General features: G+C 45.3%; 1 protein-coding gene across 1 annotated transcript in view; it reads right to left on the bottom strand.

Moving 5' to 3' along the window:
- The window catches only part of LOC146856467 (uncharacterized), a 90,875-nt gene extending 67,384 nt beyond the window's left edge, over positions 1 to 23,491 (bottom strand). Inside the window, exon 1 of the mRNA XM_085651257.1 lies at positions 23,392 to 23,491. Within this exon, the coding sequence (XP_085507383.1) occupies positions 23,392 to 23,491 (100 nt within the window). The remainder of the gene's footprint in view (positions 1 to 23,391) is intronic.
- Between the last annotated feature and the right edge of the window lie 2,005 nt (positions 23,492 to 25,496).

Below are 25,496 nucleotides of genomic sequence, written 5' to 3' on the forward strand. Positions count from 1 at the left end.
AAGGTTTCTTGGCTTCAGCTGGGCTGAGGAAGATAACATTGATTTGACCAATACCATTTTATGATGATAAATAATAGTGAGGTTCAGGTAAAACGGTACCGAAATTCCACTGACCATATTTAAGCTTAGACGCAATGCGCTACGAACTTACAAGCAGACCCTAATGCTAGCACTACAGATCCCAGAATGCACTTATTGTTTATACTAATACAGCTGGACTAGTTACCATTATTTCCTGGTGGGCCTACCTTTAAATATATTTGATTACAGGCTACTGTTGGTCTCCCTAAGCAAGTGAGGGTGACTATGAGTGTCGCAAATCGCGTCCAAGATGCATTAGGAAAGCAGTGCGTGTCCCAGAAGGACAGCAGAAGATGTCACTCATCTGATTTATGGTGATACAGCAGCATAAAAGGGCGAAGGAGTTACGGGTTATAAAGCATACTTGTCTAAATTAAAATTAGAAATTATGCGGTATAACACAGTGCATCCTGTGACATTATTAGTTTCCCATGCTGTTATTTTAACACTAATGAATTCTGCCAGGGTGTAAATTTCACCAAGTTAGTACCAGTGTAATATAATCCGAATGCTGCAATCAGTAACTAAAGTTGATTGGTTAAGCTTTCCAAGATGTCTAACACTTAACGACACCACATTGGGCGCTTTCTCTTACGAATCTCACATCGGCTCGAGCTAGAAACAAAATTGTTTGGGTCACAGCTGTATATTATGCCTGAGATGGTCAATTATTATGCAAGTGCAGCATATTCATATTTATGAGGGAAATCTCCTCAGCAGCACAATCACATACTTCCAGTAGCCAGCAAAAATGAACTGGATTGAGTAGTAATGTAGTTGACCTCAACTTTATATACCGGGCAGGTTGAACTATGCAATTCTGTGGGGGTGTTTTATCCACATAATTATGGATTAGCCACATCATCCATAACTTGCAGATTTTATCAAAACAAAATTCTGTTTCTATCGGGAATGCATGACAATTTACTAAAAAAACACGCAACGTTTTGGCGTACGTGGGGGGCTTCGCAAAAGTTGACTGGCCACCTTTTAATTGTCTATTTCAGTATTTGAGTGCTACACTGTTAGGAAGGAGGTGGAACCTTTTCCAAGTATTAACATGCACAAAAAGACATAATAATGTATATGTGCCGTTTTACACCGCATAACGTAACGTGCCTTTTCTTGTTGCATAAATTAGTCAACCCAGTTGCATAATTTGGTTCATCATTGTCACATAATTTCAGTGGTCCTGTCTATATCCCACGGTGAATGAACACAGTCCCATATACAGATCTGTAAATTTTTACCTGGTTTGTAATTAGCAGATAAACACCCATGTTAAAGGGAATTTTACTCCACACAACCCAAGTCGGGGCCCAACAATCTATGGACACAAAGTAGCTGCGATCTATGCCCTGATCCTAACAGCTGCAAGTGTGCAGACAGATCACATGACGGTTGTGGGTCAAGCAGGAAAATCACGGATAACAACCTTAATGGGATCCGTGGAATACTATGCATATGAACCTTTGAATAAAGAGCAATCAACTCAAAATGTCCGCAAATAATTTCAGTGTGTGGCACATTTGCACGCCCTCACTTAATATCAGTGTCCCCACGCCTCCTTAAACCTTTCATAAACTATGTCTATTCTGATGGCCCTCTTGAGTTGACCGGCAGTTTCTTCATGTTATTTTAAACTTACAAAACTATTGTTTTTGAAGTGTTAAACACACCTCAAATGTTATACGTGATTATTTTCATCGATGTACTTGTTCATATAACACCAGCTCCTATAACTTTGCTCTTTATTTTGATTCATATTTGTTGGTTCCCTGGGGAAATGCAGGCCAGAGTGCTGAATTGGGTTTTTACAAAATGTATCAGTTGCAAGCATGCGAAGACATTATATAAGTGGTGAGTGAGAGGCGAACATGGGAAACATGCCGTTAGGGTAAATTACATATTTACAGGTTGCTCCTGCTGACGCACAGTTTAGTGAGAGGGAAGAGAGGTATTCCCAAGTTATCGGTTGTCAGTAGGTGAGTTCTCAGACCTGAAGAATGAAGTTAGAGGGATGATTACCCACATGTTGGCAAGGCGAGAGCTCCACAAAAGGGGCTCAAGCAGGCTGGAAGACCAAAATAAGTGGTTTGGGGGAAACAAAAGACAAAGCATAATATGCGATGGGAGACGCACACACTGGCACACCTTATTTTGGCAATGTTACAAGCATCTACATGAAATTCCTGGGAACACACCTTATGAGAGAGACCTAAACATACCTTCCAACGAGGGTATAATTTGGGCATATAGTCCCAGTGTGGCATGTGGGAGCACAGAGCAAATATAGATGTGACCAGTAACACTGAGGCTGCCTGTGCTATCTGTCACTGATATGGCATTGTAGAGCTTGGGTGGCCCACAGACCACTTTCCAAATGGTCTGAGGTTTCCATCCCAGAGTGCATCAGTTCTGGCTGGTAGAAATGTCAGCACTGGCACTTCATTTCTATTCTGCACCATGACCAACTTCAACTAGCATTTACGATGCAATAGGTCTCGCATTTGTGAGATTTTGAGCTATTGGTATTGTAAATGACAATGCCTTTTATATATGTTTTAAAAACCTGCAATACTAAAAGATTTTGTCATTTATAATACCAATAGGTCAAAGTTTTAAAAATACGACACCTATTGCATTGTAAATGCTTGTTTTTTAAAGCGCCATGGTTTGGACAAAGTCTGCCAGGAGTTCTACAACGGAGTGCCTTTCCTTTCCTTTTGATGTAGTCAGTCCGTGTGAGCCGAAAATTAAGGGCAGATGAGATCAAGGGTGGTGCCTAAAATTCATCCTGTTGTGACTATTGTATTGGTCACAGTGGGGGCAGACAGGGGGCCTCCTCACTAAATGAGGTGTAAATCGCACTCTCGCTGCTGACTGATTGCTCCTACAGTGTTGCTTTGCAGGCCCCTGCCCCCAGACACAGAGGGGGAGGAGGTCATGGCAACTGCAGACACCTTCCTTAATGTGCAACTCACAGGGCTCGACGATCGCACAATATTGTTTAAATTAGGACTATTATTGCGTTCCTGGGACGCATGTTTAAAGTAAAGAAGTAGGGGAACGGACTGTGTTGCATTTAAAAAGTAGGGGAACGCCGTGCCCTTCCTTTCCCGCTCACTTCTATCACTGGAGCAGAGTGGAGTGGCATAGAGTGGAACGTCGTGGAGAGGAGTGGAGTGTCGTAGAGTGTAGGGGTGTAGATTGGAGGTTCTTAGAGTGGAGAGTCGTAGAGTGGAGTAAAGTGACAGAGTGGAGTGGCATAGTGTAAAGAGGACTAAAGTATTATATAGTGGAATGGCATAGAGTGGAGAAAAGTAGTGTGGAATGTCATGGTGTAGAGTGCAGTGGTATAGAGTGGAGTGTCGTAGAGTGGAGTAGCATAGAGTGACCTAGAGTTAAGTGCTTAGACTGGCGTAGAGAAGCATAGATTAGAGTGGAGTGCTGTGAAGTGCAGTAGAGGGACTGTCATACAGTGAGGTGTCCTACAATGGAGTGGTGTAGTGGAGTGTTTTGAAGTGTCGTGCAGGGGCCTAGAGTTAAGTGTCATGTAGTGGAGTGGTGTAGAGTGGCATAGAATGGGGTGGCATGGACTAGGGTGGGGTGGGATAGTGTAGAATGGAGTAAAGTGTCATAGAGTGGAGTGGCATGAAGTAGCTTGAAGCGTTGTAGAGTGGAGTGTTGTTGAGCGGAGTGGTGTGTAATAGAGTGGACTGGCATTGAGTGGCCTAGAGTTAAATGGCACAGAGTGGAGAGGAGTGTTGGGGAGTTGAATGTCGTAGAATGGAGTGGGATAGAGTGGAATGGAGTGCTGTATAGTTGAGTGTCGTAGAGTGGACTGTTGTAGCGTGAAGTGTCAGAATCAGGGCCAGACTGGGAACAGAAACCGGCCCTGGAAAACTGCTCGACCGGCCCCCCTGGGAGGGGAGGGGGGTGCAGTCGAGCTGTTTGTTTGGGCCGGTATCAGATAATTTTGTTACAGGGGGACGATATTGCCGACCCCCGGTAACAAAAATGGCACTGGCCCCTGCCTTGGCGGCCCACCGTGGAAACGCCAGGTGCCTGCTAGGGCCAGCCCGGCCCTGGTCAGAGTGGAGTGCATAGACTGGATGGGCATAGAGTGGCTTTGAGTTAAGTGGCATAGAATGGAGTAGAGTTGAGGGGTGTAGAGTGGGGTGTCGTGGAGTGGAGTAGAGTAGCATAGCGTAGAGTGGAGTAAAGTGTCATAGAGTGGAGTGGTGTAGAGAGGAGTAAGTGGCATGGAGTGCCTTAGAGTAAAGCGGCATAGAGTGGAGGATTGTAGAGTGAAGTGTCGTTGAGTGGAATGTCGTAGAGAGGAGTGGACTAGAGTTAAGTGGCATAGAGTGGAGTAGAGGGGCTCTGGTGTTTGGAACAGTTTAAGAGAGGGTGGCCCACCTCTACATTTTGCAGGTTTGTCCTTCAATTGTGGTTCCAGTCCCTCAGCCCAGAGAGGCGCTGCAGGTGCCCACTAGCCTGCATTTAGGCTCCCCCGCCACTTTTAGCCTTCTAAAAGACAAACAACTTCCAATCTTTCAGCGCGATTTGAGCTATAAAAGAGGTGCCTGACAATCAGTGACTGTGAGACAAGAGCTGCAGCACAGGAGGGATCCTTTACAATGCAGCTATGGCAGCACCTTTAGGTACTGAAATTCAAATACAGCCACCTACCGATAAACAGCCCTGAATCTATGAGTGAAAATCAAACTGGGTATTTCTCCTATGAGTTCGCCCTCAGAGTTTATTTCTTCCAGTAAGTCATATTGTCCGGTCAGTGAACAGGGTCACAGACAGGTTGACTGTGATTTGCACAGGAACAAACAGGTTAAGTAAGAGCCCCTAGACTGCCGCACACTGCTTCTTGATGCAAAGGTTGCATGTTTGCCAGCCCATTATATCCACATGCTTACAAGCAGGTTTTATGTTGATTGTAAATGCTTTCTATCTTGCAAAAAGGGAACAGAGTTATAAGATCAAAAAGTGATTGCCCCAGAGCATGCAATTTACCCATATGGGAGACCAGGATTAAAACCTGTCGCTCCTGTGTCCACCTTTCCCTTTAGACCACTACTTAGGTCCTGGTGATTCTGATGGCAAGGCCAAATGAACATCCTTTTAAGGAAATAGTAAGTATGCTATGGACCCTGTCCAGCTTTAGAATTCACAGTTTATTTCCAGCATATTGAGATGAAGCGGTAAAGCTAAGATTAGAACCCAAGAATCCCGGTTCCATGCTAAAATGTACATACTGGACCAGGTCCTGTGACAGCAGTCAATTACTGGGCATCCTGTATGGTATATGCCGATGCTTACCATGAGTGTTCCAAAGCAAAGGGGCTGATTTAGCTCTCAGCAAAGGGAATACTCTGTCACAAATGTGACAGATATCGCATTCCCCATATTACGATCCCTAGAGGATATAATGGGATTGTAATACAGCGGACTGGTTATCCGTCACGTTTGTGACAACGTATTCCCCTCTGCCGAGATCGAAATCAGGCCCTAAGACTGCTTCATTGCATTAAATACCGGGTTTGTTAATTTTCTAAACTTGTGTCTGAAGAGCTGCAACAACACGAGGTCCAGGCTTACTCCAGGAGCCGGTAAAAGGTTTGGAACTCAAATACAGTATGAATAGTAATCACAATTGATAAACTCAATCTCCGAGTAAGTTACATCTTTTAAGATGGCCTGGTGCAGAGGAGCGGGTATATAGAATGCAACTCCAAAATTGTCGTACATGTCTCATAGCTCCCATCGCTGTCAACAAACATCTTCCGATGTTTCCTCAAAGTGTCCTGAGAAGTGTTAGTCTCCGTATTTGTTAGTCAGAGGAGGCCACTGTGAGGCGTGCTGACACACATGGGACAGGCTCTGGTGTGTAAAGCAGTTTCAAGTGAGAAGCTCTTAAACCTGTGAAAGTAAAGCAGAATGCATTTGGAATTGAGCACATTGCACCAGACCTCTAAAAACAGAAGCAGTCAGACCTCTAAAAACAGAAGCAGTCAAGCAAAAGAGGCCCCAGATGTCGAACTTTTGGTACCTCCTGACTGCAAGCTCCTCTCTTACCTCTCTCTACAAGCCACATCAATCCTCTCACCCTCCCACTCACCCCTCTCCAAACGCTTCTGCGTTTTCCCTGGCTACTTATCTATTTATTGTTTTTGTTTAATTGTGCGCCCCAGGCGTCCCCGCATTTCTCCATATCAAAAGCGCATTAAGCCGCCAGGAGCGGCGCGCTCCTTAATAAACAGAAATGATAAAAGAAGTCGGAAGCGGTAGACTTCGACGGTCTCGCCGAAGGAGGTGGGCCGGAAAATGGACTCGCCCTGGAAAGGGAACGGGCCAGGGCTCCCCTCTCTCTACCGCGACGCGCGGCTGATGGAGTGGCCATTTGCGGGAATAAGCTCCGCCGCGGCGCGCGCAAGCAATTCCAATCTGTCCGGCAGCTATCTGCGTCCAGAGTTAATGAGGCCGAGCCGTGGCCGCTAAGTCATCCTGGCAGGGCCCGCCGATGCCGCCCGATTGCTGAAATGAAGCCGTCGCCACCGCTTCCGGAAGGCGCGCGCAGGGGGCGCCGGGTGGGGCGAGGCCACCACGTCCAAGTGACGGGGGGGCCCCCAGGTCTGCTGAGAAACGCTTGGTTTGTGGACCACTCTCCTGGCGCGTCGACGCTTTTTTTTCGCCATAATCAAACAACTATGGGCATATTATCGAGAACGGCGTTAAAATTATCGCTAAAGCGGCGATAATTTTAACGCCGTTTCTTGATAATATGCTCCCATGTAGTTTTGGACAGACAGGAGACCCTCGGAACTCTGGTTTCCCAAGAGCCTGCGTAAAATACGCTGCGTGAGGGCTTGGGGTGTTGGAAGGTGAGAGGCCTCGCTGGGTTGTCATGGATTTGCTGTCTGGTTGACATTTCCTATTTAGGGTTATTTTATTATAATTATTATTTTTGGTGTGCCAAAACTTCACTGACGCAAAAAAGGTCTTACCATTGACGGCAACACACAGCGACATCCCTGAACCATATTTTGTAAGTATATGCTTCTGGAATTCTGGCACACTTTTCACTAACTAGGCTGAGGCCCCTTTGTCGATCTATGGAAAGCTGACTGGATTGCAGAGCAGGAGGTGTCTGGGCCTCAGTACTGAAATACTAAAGGATGCTGCTGTTCAGAATGGAGGTCCACCGTAGTGATGTGCACCGTAGAGATCTATGTGGCACTAAGTGCTTGAATAGTAATGGTGTTTAAGGCCAGGATTGCGGTGCCTGAGCACAGCTGTGTATTCACCCCAGTGCTGGAATAACCGGGGGTGATACAGGTCAGAATTGGGATGCATGTTAGAGATCAGCGTTGCACAAAGTGCTGGAATTGTAGGGGAGCAAAAGGCAGTGGCTGCTCCTCCGCTAAGGGGAAGGAGCGTCTCCTCACTTACTTCAATAGGAAAACTAAAATGATAATGACGAATTATTATAATTTATTTTTCCTATTGAAGTGAGTGGCTCGCAGAGCGGGGCTGGCCAGAGCAGGAAGAGGAGTGGGTTGCACTCCTTACGTGCGCATGACTGCTTGGTCGCCCCTCTCGGGCAGGCCAAACAGTCCTGCGCGCTTTGCATCTTCCCCACCAGGCTGCATTACACAGCCTGGTGAGGAACATTCAAAACTTCCCAGTCCCCGTCTGAGTGCCGTGGTTTGGCGCTCAGACCAATCACAATGCTGCATTGCAACATTGTGATTTGCTATGGGGAGCCCCGGTGCTTCCTGGTCCTACCTGCAGCTGGCGGAGACAGGAAGAAGAGGACGGTGAAGAGGTGGCCGCCTGCCGACCCAGGTAAGTGTATTTTTTTTTTTAACTCCGTTCCGTCCCGCGACCCCCCCACCCAGTCCCTGCCCTATCACTCGCAATCGGTGGCAGCCGCTACTGGCTAAAGGGCAGTACTTAGGTGAATCACCAGGGCCCTATGTCGATCCAAGTGCTGGATAAACGAATTGGTTCTGCAGGTCAGATTTGAGGTGCATTATTCAGATGCATGGGACACAAAGTACTGAAGTAGTAGATGGTGCTGCAGGCCAGGATTAAGGTGCACTGGCAGAGCTGTGCGGGTCCCTGCCCCAAATAGTAGTGGAACTTTAGGCCATGACTCCGAAGCATCAACAGTACTTTCAGCTGGACTCAGTACTGGAATATAGGGGAATGCTGCAGGTTAAGAACTGAGGTACATCACAAGAGCTGTGAGCTGTGCAGGATGAACAATGGGTGCAGCAGGTCAGGACTCAGGTGCATTGATAGATCTACTTATGAGTCCTAACACTAAAATATCAGTGATTATGGCAGATGTAGATTGGGTTGCACTGCGAGTACTGAAGCAATTTACGACCCAGGAGCTTTGGCGGAGCTGCTAATGGGTATGGGCACTCTAGCCGTCGAGGGTACAAATAATGATCGTGGTGCACTGGCAGACCTAGCGGTATGTCTTGAGTGCAGTGGTGTTTAAGAATCTCTCCTACAGACGGGCTTTGGCGGCCTCCTGCCAGGCTGCAGTGCTCCTGGCCCATGACAGTGTTATTGTTCCTGTTCATAAATTTCAGACCAAGGTCTTTTGAATCAAATTGTTAAAATATGACAGGGCTTCGCTGGCTGTAAAGGCCAGAGACCTGCATAGGAACATACCATCTGGCCACAAGTGGTTTGCTGACGGAACCTTTCACGGACGTAAGACGCTGGCTCGCAACAAGGGTGACTGCTTAGTAAAATGGGCTTATACGCAGTCGAGAGAGAGGCCGCGTCCTCGGTCAGTGCTTCATTTCTGCCCGTCGTTGCAGGTGGCGGGTATTGAAAAGCATGTTTGGGACCAGGACTTTTTCCTCATTAGATTTCAACCAAGAGAAAGAATAGGAGAGGCAGAAATAGGAAGAGTATGAGTGAGTTAGGAAAATTGTGACAAGGGGGGCAGGGGCAAAGGTACGATATGGAAAAAGAGGAGAATGTACCAGCAAATTTCCAATAATGAAAGGCGTTCGCCAGGGTTGCATATTGGCACCTTTTCTGTTTAATTTATATATAAATGGCGTGCCGGACTTTTTATTGGAATTAGATGTAGATTATCCACAAATCGATGGAGCGGCGGTCCCCATTTTACTTTATGCGGATGATGCGGTTATCATGGCTAGAACCCAACTGGGCCTCCAAAAGGCAGTATCTAGTTTTTCAACATATATGAGTTCCAGGGGTTTAAAAATCAATATTGGGAAAACCTTTACCATGTGCTGCTCATCAAAGAAAAAGCTTTCTTGTGACATTTTTATTCAAAAGTCTAAGATAGGTTTAACAAGTACTTTTTCATATTTAGGGATTGTTTTTAATAAAATGGGAACTTGGAAATCAGCGGTCAATACAAGGAATCTTGCTTTTGCTCGCGAGCTCGGCGCATTAAAACAATTTGCAAATAAACTGGGGGGTAGGCCTGTACGTATCCTTTTGGAGATTTATAAGTCTAAATGTGTCTCAACTGCTATATATGGGGCTGGTATTTGGGGCACGACGGACTGCCGGGAAATACAAGTTAAAGAAAATTCTTTCCTGTGCTACCTCTTAGCGGTACCTATTTCGACCTCCATATACATTTGCCATAGAGAACTTGATCTGGTCTATATATCGGATTTAATAAAAATCAGCCCTTTATTGCTATGGCATAAGATATGGACTTCTGAGGCAACCATCTATAATAGAGCCATCCTGTTAGACTGTATGAGACTAGAGAGATCGAAAGATATCAAATGGATTTCATTTATAAAGGAATTCCTGACTAATATGGGGTGTGCAGAATATTTCAATACACCATCCTCGCTATCCTTGATCTCCAGAAAGGCTTTCAAAAACTGTTGTCTTGAATTTTTGGAGTCCAAACGGTGGCTTGAGGAGAGGAACAAGACATCTGTATCACATCATTTTCTAATATTCCAGGGATCTGGCATGCAGCTTTACTTATCTCCCGAGCTCTCTTGTTACACGAGGATGCTGTTAGCTCGACTTAGAACTGGTTCTTTTTTTAGGATGTTAACCTTCCCGGAAAATAATGATTGGTCATTAAGTTTAATTAAATGTCCATGTGATAACCTCTCCACGCAAACAACAATACATTGTGTTTTATTTTGTAAATATTATGCCTGGGGAAGAAAGAGATTTTTGATTCCACTTCTAAAGATTTGGGGCCTAAGACAGTGTAAACCTGCTTATGTAAAGCTGCTGCTTCTAGAAGATGAATTGACCATTAGTGCTGTATCAAAATTTTTAAAATTTGCAATCCGATGTAGATCCACTATGAACTAAATATTGCCTTCCCAGTTTTAGGTTTTCCCTATTATGTAGTACTCAGATTTTGATGTATCTAGATTCTTATTATTGTGTTTTTATGTATGTATTTTCATGTGCTTTTATGGTTTTAACAATTGAAATCGAATAAAGCTATCTTTGACTTTGACAAGGGGTTAATTGGGGATGAAAACATATGCAAGACTGAGATAAAGAGTCAGAAAGTGTAGGGTGGAGGAAGAAAGAACCTGTGTGGTGGAGTCAAGGGAGTAGCCAGAAAATTAAAATATCCCTCACTCTGACCCAAAGCTCTAATGGCACTGAGTAAGGAAAGCAAGTAAGCCCAACCCTTCATAGAACAGTTCCTTTCCTCCTTACATCCACTCATCTATTTATCCATCCTTGCATCCATCTATCATCCTTTCACATTTCCACCCTTCCATCAATTCATTATTTTAACCATCCATTTAAGTGTCACCCTTTGATCTGTTCAAACATTCATCAATTATTTCACCCACCCATCTGCCTTTTTACCTTTCCATTTTTTCCTCCTTCCATCCAATGACCATTCCCTTCACACATAGATCTCTCCATCCTTTCATCGACTGCCTATCCTTCCATTCACCCATCCACCCACCCCTCCATGAATCCATTGCCCCTAGATTGACATCTTTCACCAACTGAGCCTTTGACCCCGCCCTTAGCATTTCATCCTTTAAACTATCCGTCCTTGCTCTCACTTTTCCTTTTTAATTTTCACCCACCCTACCTTCCTTATACCTTTCCTTCCTCGCTTTCATATTTCCCTTCTTCGTCATTTCCTCACTTTCACCCTTTCTACTTTCTCGCCTTCCCAGTTTCCAACTACCACAATTCTTTCTCTTATAACATTATCTTGCTAACTTGCCTTTCTCCCACATCAACTATTTGTTGCTCCCTCTGACTGTTTTTAATTTGTATGCATAATTTCTTTATCTCTCCTTTCCTAAACTTGGCTCACATAGGAGCACTTGACCCTCAACTCTTCGTCCTATCTTCTCTTAGAGTAGTTTTATGAACTTTTATCTGGAGCCCTGAAGAGGCCAATAAAACTAAGCAACTTTTAGTGCTTACCCCTCACCACTCCCCTGGGTGGATTCAATACTAGGCAGGGTCAGCATTCTGCAACCAATGCATTCTCCGGCACTTGCTGTGCTTCTTAAGAAAACCTTTGGCGCCCAGATTAATTTAATTCATTATTTTGTACAAAATAAGCACTGTACTTAGTCCTTTTTGTGCCTTGGGGGACAAAGTGGAAGGATTAGAGCGTCCCTGGCCACTTTAAGCTTATTATGTCGGGACCAGTGCAGGAATTGGAAAATCATGACGAGCAGAGTCTGGCAATCAACGAATACCTTTTTTTTCCTAAATTCTTCTGCAAAGAAATTGGAAAGAAGTAGAAATGTGACTGTAAATCTGTTCTGGCTAACTTAATTGGTCACAAAGAGGCTGCATTTGTAAAGATGGGGTTAAGGCACCTGCTGCAGAGATCTTGGTGTGCCCAGCAGTTTTCATGGGATAATAGTAACGGCAAGATAACTCAGGTGGCTAATACACTTGGAGATCTGCGTTTTGTCTAGTCAAAGTTTTAAATCATAAAGTAGCCTAAAGAGTCAATGTGCCTGTCACAATGCACACTGTGCAACATGCAGAGCATTGATTTGTATTTTATGTTGATAGGTAAGTGGGTTCTTGTTTTTTGCACAGAGATTTTTTTTATTATTTTGAGTTCATACATTACAACCCTTTTAGTATAGCACAGTGAGTTATGAACCAGCATCAAGAATCTACATGCAATCTGCAAGGCACGGGTTTACAACCTTATTGTTTTATTCTCAAACTGTTACTTATTCTATGGTTGGAAAAAGGGTTCCTGTGGGTGGTAATAAAGTATTATTAGTACAGTAAAACCCCGACCACTGTGTTATGTTTTAAACTTCACTTTGTGTTTCTCCAGACTATGCACTCTTTATATATAATGCCTACCAATAAGAACGATATGTGACTCCTGCACCCTGTAACCCTTATTGTTTTATATGACATTTTCTGTGCATTGATTTACACACTTGTAAGATATATTGTCTCTGTATAATGTGTGTAATGAAAACACTCTGACACTATTCATTGAGACAGACAAGTGATTACAAGTTGTGTGCCTTTATTTCCACTATTGCACTGGGGTCTAGGTGTTAGGCTCCAGATAGCTCCCAGCCAGGAGGATACCCTAACAAAAGGATGGCTTATGGCCCTTTAAATCAAGCCTTTATTTTGGGCCTGGCTGGGAGTGAAATAAGAAAGCCCCCTCAGCGTCTTCTGATTGCTGATTTGAACAGAAAGCAGACAGCACGCAAGTGCTGTCAATGTGTCCTGTGTCTGCAAATTACACCGCAATAAAATGTAGCATATTTCACGGAGTCCAGCTGGACACCAGATTCGGCTCAATAAAAGCTGCCGGACTGGAATCAAACTGGATCCCCTCATTTCTGCACTGGTTGGGACTGCGGCCACCAATTTGGGTCAAATGGAAAACAGAATAGCCATTCATTAACAAACTAACATTCATGCAGCGGTCAAAGTGAACCTCTCAATCGCATTATTCTGAGCTACGTTTGTTGCATGTGTCCTAGTTACTTTAAGGACAGAAAACCACATATTAAAAGTCAATGAAAAACTTTTATATAAAACAGTATTTTAAATGTCCATAAAGAAAGTGCAGAACACTGTACATTAAAAGCACATAAAAAGCCAATATACAAACTATGCATGTAGAACATATATCAAAGAGGATTTAATTTATATTTGAAAAATTGTATTAGGTGTCTATAAATCTGCCTTTACAATAGCATGTGCCAAAAATGTCTCCAAAATCAACTACAGAGAATAGGTAAAGCGGAGCAGGGAAAAGCCCTAAAAGTAGATGTAAAAGCTTGTGAATTAAAAAGTGCATGGGCAACCATCTTCTAAAAAGGTACCTAACATCTTATTTTGAAAACGGTGCATTAAAGACCTATAAAATATATGGAGAACCTTTATTAGAAGTGTCAGGGAAGTGCATTTTGAAAACTAGATATTAAAAGTGACTACAAAAACACCAGTTTCTAAAAGAGCATATTAAAGTTGCATTCAAAAGTGGCTATTAAAACTGTGACCAAAAACACATTTGTAGACAACCGCATATTCAAAATGTCTACAAGAGTACCCAGTAAGTAACACAAGCATTTGCATAGCCAATAGGTCTCGCCTTTGGGACCTTACAAGTGCTTAGCCAGAGCTATTGGCTTGTTTTTAAGCTATATGACCCAACCGGTGCCTAAGAAGAAAAGGGAGCACTTGATGTACCCAACGATTGGAGATCTTGTAAGTGTGGATTAAAACGATACAAAGACCTTAATGTTTTAGTAAAATGTGTGGTGTTTTCAATGTATCAACTTTAGAAGGCTGAGGGACTGAGATGGTGCAAATAGCAATGTACGCAACTTTTGGCTGAAGCAATGTACTGTGTTTTCATTGTGCAGTTTGTATAAAGGTGCGTGCAGACATGTCCAGTGCGCCACAGGCACACATGCACGTCGTGATGCTCACTGCCTGAAGGTGCGTGCAGACACCGTTTAGTGGCGCCATATGCACACACAGTCACACACGCATGCCTACACATATTGGTTGCGAGTGGCCCACACATAAACCCCCCTCTCCTGCACTAGGTACCTGAAATCCGCCTGCACCTAATTTCTAGGGTGATAAAGTACTATTCAGGCATGCGAACGGAACAGAGACCTTTAACTATTTTCCTTCTTTTCAAAACATTATTTATTTTTCCCGCCTGTTTGCAAAAGTGTAAAGTCAAGGTTATGTAACTGTCTAGAAGTTCTCGAGCAAAGTTGCGCAGTTTGTCAGCTGGGGTGCCCCATTAGGAAGGCCTCCGCAGTGCAAGGTGAAACTGTGTCTTTCCGCTTGGCGTCATCTTGCTTTGAGCAAAGTGCAACGGGCGATTAATGCATATTCAGTCAGAGCACTGCGCGTCTGGATGGAGTGAATGAATGCCTGTTGTTTGATATACTTACGAACACACGTGTTACTGGGTGCGATGAGAGCTACAGTTGCATTCCAGATAAAATGTGCCTTACTGTGTCCCTGCACTGTCTGTTGGGGTTACAGGTCTTCGTGTTTTACAAAAGGATTTTTGAAATTTTAACAGGGTTCCGAGATGCAATTTTGAGTGTTTTGAAACTCAAGTTCACTGTGAAATTCTTAAAAGCAAGATGGAGATACGCCTTTTGAGGAACTGATTACAAGAATACCTCTTCTTTATTTGAAACACATCCCTGAAGTGGGAAGATAGCTATTTGTCATTCCTGCCCAGCGCGAGGACCGCAGTTGTGGGTGAATGAAGTTTGTCTGAAATGTGATGTTCCCGGGCACGGTTCGGACAGAGCGGACCGGCTGAAGCGCGCGGCCATCGCACCCTCTTTGGAAGGGCCACGTCAATTTAAAGGGGCCTTTCGCGTCTGCATGATAATTTAGATGCAAGGCTCTAAGTGGGCCAAATTAGCGCCATCCAGGGCTTTGACGCTGCTCCCTTTATGTGTTCTAGTGTATTCGCGTTGCCAAACGTGGCTTCTTAATTAGTTTACGAACTCCGTGTCATTTTCACTAATTTCAGTGGTCTTGCAGTAAATACGCGCAACTGTATCTGCGATCATTTTTAGGAAACGCGGTAAATGAGTGAAATGTATTCTAAGTGAAACGTGCAGCTGCCTTCGTGTTTCTTTTTCCCCTGGGGGGCTTCACGTAATCAGATTCTGGTTAATAAGTGCAGGCTGTGGGAGGGAGGTTTGAAGCCCCGCTGTTGGCTGCGCAGCGTAAGTTCTGCAAACATTGGGCCCTATCTCAAGTGAAGCACTTGGGATATTACGATAGAGGGAGGAAGGCCCTGTGCGCGCCGTCAGCTGGCAGTTTTATAACAAGCAGGATACACAAACCAAAAGAAAACAGACAAGCGCGGCCGCTAAAGTGAAAGTGACGTGCTGTGTTTAATTAGTAACCTGATCCACGACGAGGAGTGCAGCTGCCACCCTGTGCGCCTCTGCTTGCTCCCGAGAGCAAAACGCTGTGGGAGTGACATATTGGAAAGGAGGTGGGACATGCACCCGCCTTTGGCCATTTGCGTGCTTTCATTATTGAAAGACGCACACAAAGGCCAATCCAATTTGTGGGAGGAGTCAGACCCACACAGAGAAGTTTAGAGTGCTTACAAGAAGCCTCCCATAGAGCAGCGCATGCGCGCTGCATTAGACTCGACCTAAAAAACAACTTGTTAAAATGCCTTCAGAAAACCCTGGCTTGTGCGACTTGTAAAAATACCTAGTGCAAGTTTCTCTACGAGCAAGTATTGAAAAACAACATTAAAAGTGGCTGTAAAAGATATTTTCTATCATTAGCAAATCATCCATAGTGCGAAACCCAATTGGAGTGTAGACACCTGAGGCAGGAAGCTGCTTTCACTTACAAATATATTACAGGAGCTTATATGTAGGAAGCCACTCGTTAAAAAATACCTATACAAGCATGCACAGAATGAATATTTATTAAAAGTATTACAAGCAAGGATAGGAAAGCAAATCTTAATTTCTCTAAAAAACGTTCTATAAAACCCCCTTTTAACATACCTAGAAAAAACCCTACTCTGTCAACTTTGAAGCGTTTCGCTGCATCTTGCTATCTTGTGTTAGCTTTCAAATTGCTCAAAGGCGTACATGTGGGGCAGCACTTTAGCCAACTATTACTTTAATGACAACAAATATAGTAAACAACATTATAAAACATCCTTAAAAGCATGATTAGAAAACCATGCATTAAAAACATCTGTAAAAAGTGCCTACAGACCCTTGTGTCTATGCAACTACATAAAAAAAAACGCATATAGAAAGTGTTTCTAACAGCTCATACACAAACCACATATGAAGTGAAACAGTAGATGCAGCTCTAGAAAATCACATATTTAAAGTGTCTCAAAAAGCACATCTTTAAAACCAAGTATTCAAAGTCTGTAAAAGTACCTAAAGAGAACCACATATTAAAAGTATATGGAAAGGCTCAAATAGAAAACTTTGTGTTCATAAAGGTCCTAATAAAAAGACTCATATGAGCACAAAAACCATATATTAAAAAAGACTTTGGGGGCGTGGCTTGCAGCCGACATCGATGGCCGCAGCCTAGGAGAGCTCCGCAGCAACCAGCGTCTCTCCCGATAAATCCTAGCATGAATACGCTAACACGGCACATTTAAATTCAAGAATCGGTAACGAAGCCGCGATCGCGGCCTGCTTGCGGGAGCCGCAGCCGGGGACTCACGTATAATAGAGCGGCGCGCAGAGAGGAGGCTGGGAGTTAAGAAGAACATAGCGGGCGCAGCGGATGGAACGGTGGCAGCGAAGCTTCAGCCAAAGGACTTGAAACACGCTGCTTCCCGCCCAGCACTACCGGAGGGATCGAGGACCCGGGCCTGTGCTCCGATGGGACTGAACCTCCTAAGAGGGCACCCAGCAGCGAGACGCGGTCAGCACAGCGCGTAAGTCGTCAGAGACACAAATACAGACACTTGACGATGCAAATGTGACTCATCCATCACAACAGAGGCAGGAATCAACAGTAGCGCAGGAGGAATAGTTTATGGGTGCAAACTCACGATAAAAGAAAAATTACAACGACAAAATAAAAGCGAGCCAAAACGTCTGAGTGAAATCTGGCATGACTCGCCAACAGCAAGTGAAGCGCATCATGTTTAGCCTTTAAAAGTCCTTAACCTTAAGAAAAGTCCTTAACCTTAAGAAAATATATTAAACATTTAACTAGTATTATATGCAAATACATGGTAAGCATGTTAAAGAGAATTAAGACGGCATGAGAAGTATTCAATACATGCGCTCTCTAAAGCCTACCTACAACGTAAGTAATTGGAAGCACCGTAGTTGGTATGGTTGAGTCTACAGGCTAAGTGCTGAATTTGGCATGAATCCGCTAACACGGCACATTTAAATTAAAGAATCGGCCACCGGAAGGCCACAGCAGAAATAGACATCCGTCTGGGGCCATCGCAGCCACCGGGAGAACCACAGTAACGAAGCCGCGATCACGGCCTGCTTTTCGAGGGCCGCAGCTAGGGACTCCCGTATAATAGAGCAGCGCGCAGAGAGGAGGCCGGGAGTTAGAAAGAACATAGCGGGCGCAGCGGATGGAACGGTGGCGGCGAAGCTTCGGCCAAAAGACTTGAAACACGCTGCTTCCCGCCCAGCACCACCGGAGGGATCGAGGGCCCGGGTCTGTGCTCCGATGGGACTGACCCTCCCAAGAAGGCACCCAGCAGCGAGACGCGGTCAGCACAGCGCGTAAGTCGGGGGTGATAATTAAGGGAGAGCAGGAGGAAGAATCCGATGGCACGCATCGGGGCACAGATGAAATCCGAAGAGGGAAAGACCACAGGAGCTTCATTTCTACTGGGACTACTGCGGAAGTGAGCCTGAAAGTGAGAAGGTGGCCCAGCATACAGACCTCGCTGCCGGCCCCCGCTTCTAATTTATGGCCTGGAGCTCGGGCCTGTCCTGTGAACATTGCAATATAGGAGTCTGCGGTGGCACAGTACTGGCCTACGAAAGTCTAACACTCAAGGCATAATAAGGAGTGTGTTTAGGCTCATGGTAGCTTATATGGAGTGACGCACAATTAAGGGAGGCATAGTGAAAACAGAAGCGGCACGTTTGCGCACTGGGCCCCACAGAGACCTTCCTTAATCCGGGGAAAAACGGACCATGCAGCCACACTGCAGCTAGAGCCAGGCTGCCACAGTACTAGTAACTACGGAAATTAACACTAGCCCTGCTGAGGGTATATCAAGGACAGGGTACCTTGCACATAAGGCGGCGGGGGGAGGAGGGAAAACCGAAAGGCCGTGCGTGGAAACTGCCTGCGCAGTCTGGCAGCGGCAATTACTGACTTCCCTGCCGCCCAGCAGCTACACCGGCCGGCTGGCTTTGACACCATGGGAGGAAGAGGCCAACGTATGACACAAGCACCAAAATTAGAAAAATATGCCTACCGTGGAGATAGACCTCTGACCCCAGAGACTCACAGGGGAAGTGAGGATGGCGCGCACTCCGACCAACTAAAAGAAATAACTTTGCGCGATATAATGCACACGCTGATTCAAATACAAACGTCGATAGGAACGATATCCACGGACATTACACTGCTACGTGCAGACGTATCTAAAATTAGTGACAGGCTGAAAGAAGTGGAGGCAACGACAGCAACCTTGTCCACGGAGACAGCGACGCTGCAAAGACGAGTAAGGTCTCTGGAGAGAGCTCAGAAACAAATGGAGGTGAAACTTGACGACCAGGAATGGCGCTCATGACGCAACAATATACGCCTAGTGGGGGTGCCAGAGCATATACCCGGTCCGGCTCTAGACCTGTTTGTAGAAGACCTTGTCAAAAATAAACTCCAACCTCGAGGATTATCGAGTTTCTTCTCGGTGGAACATGCACACAGAGTGCCGGGTGGGAGGCCCAGGCCGGGTGCCCCGCCACGGCCTATACTAGCACGAATTTTCAACTTTCGTGACCGTGACACCATCCTACAGACAGCGCGCATAGTCGACAATAGTAAAGTAGAGATATACCCGGACTACACAGCACTAGTAACAAAGCAACGGCGTGACTTCCTGGAGGTAAAGCAAGAGCTCCGGAAGAGAGAACTTAAATACGCAATGCTCTTCCCCGCAAAGCTGAGGGTAGAGGCAGAGGGAAAGACTTGGTTCTTCACATCGCCGGAGGAAGCTACAGACTGGCTGGAAGGATGGCGCAAGACCAAAGGAAACTGGGGACCGGCACAGAGGCACGGCCAATCCATAGGAAGATCAGCGGAATCAGACTCTTCAGGAAAAGGTGCAACCGGTGATACACTAAATAACAACGTACAGGAAGACTCAAATTAAGTATGAATGGCATAGGCAGAGATATTGCAGCCAGGATCGGTCCCCAGGGGACGGCCCTGAGGTATAAGTTAGGGCCGCCCAATTCAAAGCAGAACTGAGATAACAGCTCCACAGTTTCATGGGGTGGTGCCGCACTGTTGGAAGATGTTAAAAGAGGCTGACGAGGTCGGAGAATGAGACGTATAAACAGCCGTGGAAATACTGCACTACTGAGGGGGAGACCGGGACTGGTCGCGAATGGTTCTTCCCCCACTGGCACGCAAGTACAAAGCTATGGGGACTAAGCACTCTGCTCAGTTGGGGTGGTGGATAGTTTGGAATCCGACGGGCAGGGAAGCAGGGAGGTGGGTGGGGGTTAGGTATTGCTTACAGGGGTTGTTCTTTCAAAAGGTTCAAATGCATACCAAACGACAGGAAATCAACCACATCGACCCCACTGCATACATTCTCAACAAAGCCTCCATGCAAGATAGTAAGATAACAAGGACCAAGCATATAAAAGATACCAATGGCAACCGGCAACCTGCACGAAATAGACGATAGCAGGAACACCATGCACCTCACGGTGATGTCATGGAATGTGAATGGGTTGTGGGACAAGATAAAGAGAGGTCTAGACCTACAATACATAAAAAGAAAGGGGCCAGCGGTGGCACTGATACAGGAATCACACTTGGTAGGCTCCACTTGTAAAGCTTTGGACAGATGGGGTTATAAAAAGGCAATAAATTCAGATTTCACCTCTGGATCGAGGGGAGTGGGAGTCTTAATCCAGAAACGATGCCCATTGATAGTACAAAAGACCTGGACAGACAACCAAGGCAGGTTTGCAGCAGTTACATGCCAATGGGAGGGGAGGCAATATAACTTAGTATCGGTCTATATCCCGCCTGCTTTACACAATTCCACTCTCCCAGACCTAGGCAAATTCTTGCTTACACTCCCACAAGGAGAACTGATTATAGGGGGAGATTTCAACGCAGTCATTGATGCATCCATAGACAGGCAACCCCCTAAAGGGCCCAGCAGTTCCAATCCCAAGCTGAAGGATTTTGTTAATGCAATTGGGCTAACCGATGTGTGGAGGGCCAGACACCCACACGAGCGTCAATATACCTTCCATTCAGGAGTCCGTAACAGTATGTCAAGAATAGATTATATATTTACTCTGGAGCTAGGGATGGAAAGGATAATAGACGTAACACACCTACCTAGGGGAATATCGGATCATTCACCAGTACTGATGACCTATGCATCATGCATCCCGGGTAGACGCAGGGTTTTTCCACTGTATCCGCACTACTTAATGGTTAAGGAAATTAAGAAAAAACGAATTACCAACACGAAACAATATTTTGCCGACACCAAGCACTCGGTGGAGTCACCAACGACACTATGGGAAGCATATAAAATGGTCCTACGTGGCCAGGCAATATCGGTGGTGTCACATCACAAGAAACAACAACATCAACAAATTCAAGCGCTAGAAGAGCAGTTAGAGAGGGCAGAAGCAGATCATGCCTCAGATATTACTGAGGCAACTACACATGGGCTCCAGCTAGCACAACAAGAATATAAGACATTTGTGTGGGAAGAGACAAAATCCAGACTTATGACGACACAGCATACAGTATACGAGCAAGGAGACAAGGCAGGCAAACTCCTGGCCTGGTTAGACGAAAAGGACAGAGCAAGTAGGTGGATAGCGCAACTAGACACACAAAGTGGAATCACAACCTCAGATCCCCAAGCCATAGTAGATACACTGGCGACCCATTATGAACACATATATACACCGACAGCCACGGCCACAGTGGATGAAAATAAAGCCTTTCTGAAAGATATAAAAATGACAACGCTGACCCAAACAGTGGTACAAGCACTAGAGGCGGACCTTATGCAAGACGAAATGACACGGGCAATACTAGCGCTACACACAGGTAAAGCCTTGGGACCCAATGGAATTCCAGTGGAGTTCTTTAGGCATACGACTGCTATTCTGACACCCCACCTACTTAACATGTACACCGATAGCTTAGAGAAGGGTGAACTTCCTAGAGATCAACGCCTGGCAACGATAGTCGCGATACACAAGCCGGGCAAACCGCCACACAGTTGCATGTCGTACAGGCCCATTTCCCTTATTAATGCAGAAGCTAAGATATTAGCCAAGGTGCTTGCAACACAACTGCAGCCATATTTGGGAATGGTGATTCACCCGGACCAATTGGGATTTATGCCACACCGTAACACGGCACTGAACCTGCGACGGGTACACAGTGTCATGGCGCGAAAATCCCTTATTAAAGAGGACGCCATAATTCTTTCTCTGGATGCGCGAATGGCATTCAACATGGTTGAATGGCCCTTTTTGTTCGCGGTTCTTCACCATTTGGGATTCGGACCCAAATTCATACGTTGGGTGGAATTATTATATACAAAACCGCTGGCGCAAGTGGTCGCCAATAGGCGAATCTCGGCTACCTTCCCACTGGCAAAAGGGACACGGCAGGGTTGCCCATTATCACCGCTCCTATTTGCAATAGTATTGGAACCTTTGGCGGCATGGATACGGCAAGATCCAGTAATCCGTGGGCTTAGGTGGGCAATTGAGTGGGAGGACCGTATATCGCTATATGCGGATGACATTCTGCTCTATCTGGCCTCGCCAACCCGCTCCCTTAACTGCCTCATGGATATCTGTGCAGCATACGGGCGTGTATCCGGATATACCATAAATTGGACGAATCCACACATTTTCATACTTTCGGGCGCTCCCGCGTAATTGTGACATACAGATAGCTACCGAAGGGTTTAAATATTTAGGCATTCATATAACATGTCAGGACGCGCATTTCATTGCAGAAAATCTCATGATACCTCTGGAACGATTTTGCCGGGTTGTACTCCACTGGCGTTCCCTGCCACTCACCTTGCTAGGCAGGGCAGCCCTCTTTAAAATGATGGCGCTCCCCAGATTCTTATACGTCCTACAAAATACACCATTTCCGGTCCCTCCATCGTACTTCATAGCAATAATAATGGAATAAACAAGCTGTTGTGGGACGGTAAGGTGACCCGTATTGCTATGCGCAAACTGGTTAAAAGCTGGTATGATGGAGGCATAGCGCTCCCACACATCAAAACATACTATTGGACTTTCCAACTGGCGGTAATAAATCACTGGCTTCATGCCGAGCAGGAGGAACCGGCTTATCGCATGGACAGATATCTCCTGGGAACGGATGGTATGATGGGGGAACTCTACAATAGGAATAAAACAAAGAATCTTACAGGGCCTACAGCGCATACAATTAAGATTTGGCACGAGGTGCAGAGAGACATGGGATGGGAGGGAGTCGTGACGCAGGCAACGCCATTATGGGACACAAAAAAACTAGGCAAGCTACGGAACACGAAGGGGTTCAGACAATGGGACTTAATAGGCATCTCGAAGGTGGGGGACTTATGGCAAAAGGGGGAGATTATCCCGTTCACGCAATTGCAACAGTACTATGGATTAGCAGACACAGAGATTTACAGATACATGCAAATACGACATGCACGGACGGCACTGATCCCACAAGGCTTGCAATTACCAGAATCGTCACCCCTCGAGGACAGGCTACTCACCGACCATATGACGAAAAAAGCCATCTCATTAACTTACAAAAAAATTATAAACAACCACTCGGACCCGACATTAATCCTAAAAACTAGATGGGAGACTGATCTGGGTGAACTAGAGGAGGCCGACTGGCAGGCAGCTATGGCATCCCCAAGGGAGGTAGCGATCCCTGCTAGATTTAAATTAGTACAACTGAAGGTTCTACATCGTACATATTACACCAGGAGACTACTGTATAAATTGCACAGAGCAGATACACCGCTTTGCATCCGACAATGTGGGGAACTAGGCACATTCTGGCACATACTTTGGCAATGCGTGGAAATTGACACATACTGGAAAGCAATCATGCGCACAATCTCGCAGGTCACTGGTATAACGGTGGCGCCTGAGCCGAAGAGATGCATACTCAACATCTGGGAACCTACAGATCTAAATCATGCAGTGCAAACCTGGGTGGCGCTTGGCATGGCGTTAGCGAAAAGAAATATAGCACAATTGTGGGGAGTCAGGCAAACTCCTACACTAAGAGGATGGTGTTGTGGTATGGAGGAATAACTGGTAACTGAAAAATCAGTATACGTCTATAGGAGATGCCCCAAAAAATGGACACGGGTCTGGGGGAAATGGAATGAATACCGGGGCAACATTTGTGATCCCCCACTGGAAGAAACACTCTCAGACAATTCCGACTAGCCGAGGTGTATATAGGAGACATTATTATTTCGGGTATTAGTGTGGGCAAAGAGACGGTTGTGAAAAATCGAACATATTTTCGAACTAGTCCTTGATGTTCAAGGTATGGCTAAAGTTGGAAGATGTGATATATGTAATAACGAAATCATATGGTATTGCAGATATTGTTGGAATTGAAAATGTTAATAAACATATTCTTAAAAAAAAAGACTTTAAACGCTTCAATACAAGTGCCTATAGTAGAAAACCCATGCCTTTGAAAGTACCTATACAAAACCCATGTCTGTAAGGGAAAATATAGAACACTATTTCTTTAAATATGAAAAAACACTTTTAGAGAATCCCACAATAAACATGTTAGGTGAAAGTATGTACAAAAACCCACATATTAAAGTCTGTGAAGGCTGGAGCTCCTACAAACCTTTGCCTGTGAAGGCTCACATAGAACACCACACATTAAAAGTGTCTGTAAAAACAAATAGAAAACCAACTATTGAAAATGTGTATTCGTGAAAGTATGAATAAAATCCTTCACCCAACGCAATATGCCTGGAAAGCTGCTACGTTTAGACAAAAAAAATCTTCTCTCTCTCTAGATTACTTTGGAAATTACTGCGCCTTACCTCTATTTCCATATCTGCCCAAAATGGTGGAAAAACAAGTGTTTTACCAACTTCGAACATTTATTGTATCTAACATTCTGTTAATTACATTGCAGGCTTACTTTACACCTGGCCAGAGCATAAGTTAGTGGTAACTGGTGCTGGATGATTTCTGCAGGTTGGTAGATCACAGAGAGGTCTGTGCCTACATCCCACTAGACATGTCTGTAGCATTCAACACTATAGACCACGCTATTTGTCCTTTAAAATCTAGACTCTTTGGGTTACTTGATAATGAAATTCCATGGATTGAATGCTCCTTGGCCAATCACCATCAAACAATAGCACTTCATTTCACTAGTTCACTAGCAAAATCAGTCCGCAGGGAGTTCCCTGAGGCTCCATTCCACCTTCCCTACTGTTCAACATGTGCATCGCCCTCTTGGCATGCGAATTGCAAAATATGGACAATGAGTTTTCTTTCTATGCTTGATGATACTCAAGTTCTGTTTAGAACGGGAAATGCTAACAACCTAGGTGTCATCAAGCAGAAACTATAATGTATTGTTAGCGACTGTATGGCAACTATGCTTTTTAAACATGAATCTATCCAAGACCGATTTGTTGATTAAAAAAATGCAGGGGCTTGTCGCTGTAGGACACAGCTCCGGAGCTCTCCACTTCCACTGGGCCTACCACAGCGATTCCGGCAGCAGACCAGCCCTAATTCCCATTGATATCATCCTGGGAGCAGCACCGCACCACTGGGTGATAAAAGCAGGGGCAGCCAACTCGCCACGACAGCCTGCTACACACGGAGTCGCTGGGCGTGCAGGAGGATCACTGCCACAACCGGCGCGAGTGACACAGCTCCAGCGGCTCTCGGCGGTCCTACAAGTTAAGGGGACCGCCGCAACCTGCAACAATGATCAACCCCCGCAGAGCGTTGGTAAGCAAGTCTGCGCTTGAGCTGGGTTGGCGGGGCTCCAGATTGCCTTGTTACGCGAGGTCCGGACTGACTACCGGGCGTTTTGGAATTCTGGCGAGCAGGGGGCTGATTGCACTGAGGTGGGGGCTGATTTCGTTCATGGAGACCTGCGTGTACTTCAAAATA

Source organism: Triturus cristatus, chromosome 4_1, assembly GCF_964204655.1.
Source record: "Triturus cristatus chromosome 4_1, aTriCri1.1, whole genome shotgun sequence".
NCBI lineage: Eukaryota > Metazoa > Chordata > Amphibia > Caudata > Salamandridae > Triturus > Triturus cristatus.